This window comes from Sander lucioperca, chromosome 7 (assembly GCF_008315115.2).
Source record: "Sander lucioperca isolate FBNREF2018 chromosome 7, SLUC_FBN_1.2, whole genome shotgun sequence".
Taxonomy (NCBI): domain Eukaryota; kingdom Metazoa; phylum Chordata; class Actinopteri; order Perciformes; family Percidae; genus Sander; species Sander lucioperca.
Window position 1 is genome coordinate 23,395,817 of NC_050179.1, and position 6,814 is coordinate 23,402,630.

The 6,814-nt window shown below is 42.7% G+C and overlaps 1 protein-coding gene across 1 annotated transcript in view; it reads left to right on the forward strand.

Moving 5' to 3' along the window:
- The window catches only part of mlycd (malonyl-CoA decarboxylase), a 13,890-nt gene extending 9,782 nt beyond the window's left edge, over positions 1-4,108 (forward strand). The window contains exon 5 of the mRNA XM_031304957.2: positions 2,987-4,108. Coding sequence (XP_031160817.1) covers positions 2,987-3,532 — 546 coding nt within the window. The 3' untranslated portion in view covers positions 3,533-4,108. The remainder of the gene's footprint in view (positions 1-2,986) is intronic.
- Positions 4,109-6,814: the final 2,706 nt, after the last annotated feature.

A 6,814-nucleotide genomic window follows, 5' to 3' on the forward strand; every position in this document is an offset into this window, starting at 1 on the left:
TGACCAATAACCAGAGTTTCCCGCGACTTCAACCAATCCCAGCAGTTCCACGCGCAGGCTTACTAAAACCACAACACAGACTTGTATTCTGCAAAGGCCCTGGCTTTGTGACAGGGCTTTACCTTACGTAAAGGTGAAGAGAGGAGGAGCGCAGCCACTGAGGGGCCGCTATGATGATTAATAAATGATAAAGTGGAAAAGAAAAAGGTCACAGTGATTTAAGGTGAAGGGAGGAGGTCTTGCTTGTCTTTGTAGATTGGCCCCTGGAGCACAGGTCTGGCACTGCTCCAACTTTCTGTATCCTTACCTCCCTGTTCCCTTTTCACCTCTTCTGCCGCCTGTATCCTTATTTCCACCACCCTCTTTTCTTTGTCAACCATCAACATGGGAGCACCCAGTAGTTAAGAGTAGAGGTTGGAGTGAAGAAGGCGTGATTATGAGTGGAGTGAGAAGAAACAGAAGGGCAGAGCCAGCGGGATGTGGAAATTGAGAAGGCTGGATTTGAAAGTGAAGAGACGAAGCGAAGAGCGAAATCGAGGATGAAGAAAAGGAAAACAGTTTTACAGAGTAGCGTGTCCTTCCGGGGGTTGTCTGACACTTTTATCTGCAGCCACTTTCACTCTGCCTGCCACATCTCTTCATCACTTATCAACCCAGACGCCAGAGCACGAATAGGGGGAGGATTTTGGCGAGAGTGGAAGAGAACTCATGAGATGGCTGTGTGTGTGTGTGTGTGTGTGTGTGTGTGTGTGTGTGTGTGTGTGTGTGTGTGTGTGTGTGTGTGTGTGTGTGTGTGTGTGTGTGTGTGTGTGTGTTCGAGACAGACATGGGGGAGAGGCGAGTGAAAGAAAAGGACAGGTATTAAAGGTGAGAGGTGAGAGCAAGGGACTGAGGAGGAGAATAGACTAAGACGGAGGGAGGGAGAGAGAGAGAGAATCATCCATCTCCATCAGTGGGGCAGGATTGTGAAGCAATGGATTTGATTTGGAATGCCGTCCCTGTCTGAGGAACTAACGGATTGAGCAGCAGCCTGAGCGCAAACAAGAAAATGTTGTTTTGTGTTTTGATGCCGAGGTGGAGCGTTCATCTCCCCTATTTCCGCGGTTGCGAAGCTGGTGCCCCTGCATTCAGCTGGGGATCAAATCTCTGCTGCCTCTCATCTGTTTTCTTTACACCGTTACCTTGTTATAGCATCCCCATCCCTTTCCTAGCTTTCTTTTTTTGTTGTTTTTCTCTTAAAGCTGGTTAAGGCAAGTTGAGGCAATTCTGCGTTGAAGTGTCTCTGCGTGCATGTAAACGATTCTGCAACTTTTTGTTGTTTTTTCAAAATAGGGGATTATTAAAACTTTTTTTAATACTTGAAATGCATTGAATGTTTTCCATTCAACATTCCTGCATACCATAGGTGTTTAGAGACCCGTTCCATATTTAACACAATAAAATAACATTGCTTCTAAACCTTTCTTTATATAATATTAATAATAGTGAACCCTCCAAAAATATGTTTTGCCATTATTTATTTTTTGAAACATTCATAGATAGAAAAGTTCTTTTTCAGAACTTGAAAAATGTGTATATTTTTAATGTAGATTTTAAAATAGTATATGTTTATATGCAAATTGTACTTTGTTACACATACAGCTGCTGAGTGACTGGTACAGAATTATCTGACTGATCACTTTGCATTAAAATATAACCCTCACCTTCAGCTGCTTCAGACAAATGTTCATTTTCAGGCTTGTTATAAAAAACCCTCCAATATCCAAGAAAGTGCATCGTGCCATACACACTGCTACATACACATACATACATGCTGCACCATCTGTGACATAAGCAAACTTTTTCATCTTATGTCCGTGTCAATATATAGTATCAGACGTCTGGCTCAACGGATTTACATTGCTGGGATAAAGCTTGAGATCTCCTGTGTGATGTCCGTCCCCTTTCGCTATCGGGGCTTAGCGCCGCCCAGGACTAGGCCTGCACGATTAATCGTTATAAAATCGCGATCTCGGTTCACCCTGTTCACGATTTTATTTTTAAATTTTTTTGCTGATTTTACTTTTTTTTTTTATATATATATATATATATATATTTTTTTTTAATGACTTCGATTCTCATTTAATTTTACCAGCCAACTGCATCACAAACACTACTACTTCTGTGAGTTTTAAACATAGACTGTATAAAAAAGGTTTTAAAGCGCTCCAAGCGCTGCAATGCTTTCCCTTCTCTTCATTGAAGCCTCTATGTTTACAGGCTTGTGGTGATGCGCAATGTGCTATAGGTGCCAAAAAAAACTTGGTTTGGTACTGCCAGTTTTTTTTGTTTTGTCATGGTTCATCTGTGCAATTAACATCACACTTTGTGAGAAAAAAATCGTGGCAGAGAATCGTGATATCAATTCTAAGCTAAAAAATCGTGATTCATATTTTTCCCCGAATCGTGCAGGCCTACCCAGGACTGTTGTGAAGAAATACAAAAGTCAAGTCAGTCACTCCGGTGCCGCCGGAAGATCCGCCGGATGTTCCTCACCTTCCTCTTTCTTTGTGTTGGCATTTTAAACTCTGGTGGATTTGTGAGGACTTTGGTTAACTGCTCCTCAGATCTCTGCAGGGTAAATCCAGACAGCTAGCTAGACTATCTGTCCAATCTGAGTTTTCTGTTGCACGACTAAAACTACTTTTGAACGTACACGTGTTCCACCAAAACAAGTTCCTTCCCGAGGCTATTTTGCAGATCGTTGTGTCCGGCACTTAGAGCCCGTCCAAGACAATTGTGATTGGTTTAAAGAAATACCAATAAACCAGAGCATGTTTTTCTCCCATCCAGAAATGTTGTGTGGACTAGCCAAACCCTCCTCCGCAGCACTGTGGAGGAAGGTCTGGCATCGGAGACTACACAGGGTGTAAAATGGTATATTATAAAAAGGTATGCATTTTAAGAGTTAACTCTACCTCCCTCCCTCTCTCCTCATGTCTTCCAGAGCGAATTCCCTCACATGGCCCAGTTCTCCAGCCTGTCTCCGATCCCGGGCTTTTCCTCCTGGCTCCAAGGGCTGCTCAGCCAGTACAGGAAGGAGGGCCGGGGCTCTGACCTCCTCTCTGAGCAGGAGTGGAAGGAGGTGGAACAGGCCACTGACTCAGCCCCGGGGACCCCGGCCATTGAGGCCCTCCGCAAGCTGATCGCCACCAGCGAGTGGATGCGCTCCGAGCGCCTGACCCGTGTCCTGGAGCCCGTCCTGATGCGTCTCTGTGCCTGGTACCTCTATGGCGAGAAGAGGCGAGGCTACGCTCTCAATCCGGTGGCCAACTTCCACCTGCAAAACGGCGCCACCATGTGGCGGCTCAACTGGCACGCTGACACCAGCCCTAGGGGCGTGGCCAACTCCTGCGGCGTCATGGTGAACTATCGTTACTTCCTGACAGAGACGTCTAAAAACAGTGCTCTTTACCTGCAGAATAAGGTCATCGTTGCATCAGAGCAGGTGCTGGGGCTGGTGTCCCAATTTCAGAAGAACAGCAAACTGTGAGAAAGAGACGAGGAAACACACATAAATACGCCACTGCTCTGTTAGATGGCACTTGATACCATTAATACATTAACTAAGACACTTTGTTTAATTTGATTCTAATGTTTGACATGTTTCTTTAAATTTCCCAAGTGGTGCTTCGGAAGCACCACTAAATTGAAACTGAATTGAAATTAGAACATTTCGGTGTCTCATCCCATCTTCTGTGTGTAGTGTGCATAGGTTAGGCTTCTTGCCTCATTGGGCTTCTGGTTGAAGCTGTTTGATATTGTGTCACTGCCTGCCAGGCTGAGAGACTGCAGCTAATGAAGCACGAGGCATCTATCAATGCTTTGCCATGTTCCTGGATAACAGTGTGTGTAATGGTGAAGCACGAGCAATGAGAGAGTGCAGCTGCTGGAATAAATGATGTTTAGATTCTTTCATTTGGCTGAACTGTCTCACTGCAAACATGTTGATGAATGGGAGAGTATCTGATTGTGTCTTCTTTTTTTTTTCTTGGGTTAAGGTTTATATACACCTGCTGTTACACTGCTTTTTCCCACTGAAGCTCAATACACAAAGGCATGAAATCACTGACTGGAAATATTATTTCATTTTAAATAACTGTTTTTTTTTCTCACGGCTACTCGACTGTGCTCACTCTGACGCGCGCACACACACACACACACACCAGAGTGCCATCGCTGCCGTTCTAACTGCTCTGTACAGGTGCCAAGCAGGGCTCATATCAGCCCACACTCCATTGTTGTGAAATAATATATCACAGGAAGTTGACTGTGAAATTACATTTTATCTCTCCAAGGAGCCAAACTTTCTTTTCGGTTTTTTTTTCATACTCACTGCCCCCCCTCCCTCCCTCCCTCTTCTCTCCATGTGCTGCTCTGTGTCCTACAAACTAATGGAGTGAGAAATAAAGTAAAAATGAATGGCTAGATTGATGGTAGTCAGTTGTGAAGGAAGGGGGGAGGAGAATAAAGAGGCATAAAAAAGGACAGGTGTTTAAAGGAATGCCCCGTGACATACAGTGCGAGTGTTTCCGGAGATATCGGAGGCAATAAGACACCCATACCTCTCTGTGTGCGAGGGGATGATGCGAGGGGGAATGGTGGACGGTGCACACTTATGGTGTGGGTTGCCATGGAAACAACAGTGACATATTCCACAGATGCTGCTGGCAGCTTGTTTTAAAGTCACTGTTGCCCAAGAACGACCGATGGTAGTGACCACAGAGCGGTTTAGGTTAAAAGTCAGGCAGCTTTTAATAATGAACTTTTTAAAAGTATATTATGTCGTACAGTGCAAGTAATTACTTTTGGATAGTAGTCAGGCAGGTATTTCCCATAGGATTAAGAAGACAAATTGCTGACACATTGACCAGTTCCAGCTCTGAAATCTGATTTATGGACACATCGGTTCCAGCTAAATGGAATGATAAAAACCACCTCAGTGGAGACTTAAGAGGACGAGTCCAGTTTCCATGTGTTAAATGGAGCTAATTTGAAAATGGCTGGTCAAATAAATGGAATCTGGGCGCCCGGATAGCTCAGTTGGTAGAGCAGGCGCCCATATATAGAGGTTTACTCCTCGACGCAGCGGGCCTGGGTTCAACTCCGACCTGCGGCCTTTGCTGCATGTCATTCCCCCTCTCTCTCCCCTTTCATGTCTTCAGCTGTCCTGTCAAAATAAAGGCCAAAAAACCTTAAAAATAATAATCTTAAATAAAACAAAAAACAAATGGAATCTGAATATGTAATAGTAACGAAGGCAATGTTGGATACTATGATACATCTGTGATCAAATGGCAGTAAAATTGGATAGCTACAGTATGTTGGAGCTTTTTGTAGACAAATGTCGCTGCAAGTATTCCGATCACTGACAATTGGCGCAGTGTGTACTTAGACCAGTCTTCATTTGTATCGAACCAAATTGCAGTTTTGTCACATTTCCAGCCCAGCACATGTTGATAATGGATTCACAGCCAAGTTCAATGTTGTACATGCTCCGTTGTCTGACACGTCTGACTCAGAGCCAATGCTTTCCAAAAAGCAGAGGAAGACCTGATTACAATTGATTAGAAACTGTCTGCTGTGGAAATTCATGCATCATCTAAAAATAATTCAGCACTTCAGACAATCCTTTTAGTTTTTTGTTAAGATGGGGAGCCCATGTGTGCATGGCGGTGGTATATTTCATTTCTTGTCCCTCATTCGGAGGAAATTGCCTTACAAATGAAGCTGATAAATTTTTCACAGATCACAGTGGCCAGAAAAAGTCAGAGTGATGGTAGAGTGGGCCGCAGCATTTTCATGTTGTAATTCATTCTGATAAAGTCTGAGATATAAAACCTGTTTGAGTTTAAAGGGCACAATGATTGAAGTAAGTTCTGGATTGTATCACTGATAAACTCGGTATGTGGTATTTTACAGTTTTTTACGATCGCTATGACACTTTTTTCAATACTTTTAACAACTTTCTTAAACTCTTAACACAGTTAGCACAACACAAAATGCATACAGTTAACACAAATTTAAAATGCTTGAACTTCTTTTACACACAAGCTCCACCAAGACCAAAACAATGGATTTTTATTGCCAAATTTACAAATGTATGTCAGAACAGATAACTTCATGTTCTAAACCTAACTTATAGGCTAAAGTCAAAGTGAAGAGCTGATCATATTGTAAATTGAAACACAAATATATCCCCTGCATGTTATACATGCATTTATTGAGAAACAGCTGATTGAAGTTATGCAAATAGATCAATCACAGCTGATTCCCTTCTAAGAAACACACTCAAGTGTTGAGGTTCTTTCAATCGCATGATCATATGGTAGTACAGTAAAAGAGGACCTATTTGAACAATATACTGTAGATGAACACAGAAAATAAGAAAAATGCCGTTACGAGGGAGAGGAAGACGAGTACCAGGATAATTCTGTCTGTCTCCTTTTTTTCATAAACCGTACATTCTATAAAGCTACTCTGAGATGGGTCATTCAGGCGCACATATACTTGGAGGTTTATGCCTCGACGCAGAGGTCCAGGGTTCGAATCCGACCTGTGACGATTTCCTGCATGTCTTCCCTCTCTCTCTCCCCTTTCTCAACTAGCTGTCCTGTCAAATAAAGTCCAAAAAATAATGTTTACAGTAAAAAAAATAAAAATAATATAATGCATATATATGCATTTACTAAACCCAACAAAACAAAAATGTAGAGAGGCTTCAAGAGAAACTGCAGTGCAAAACACAATCTATGGCCAATACAATATAATATTG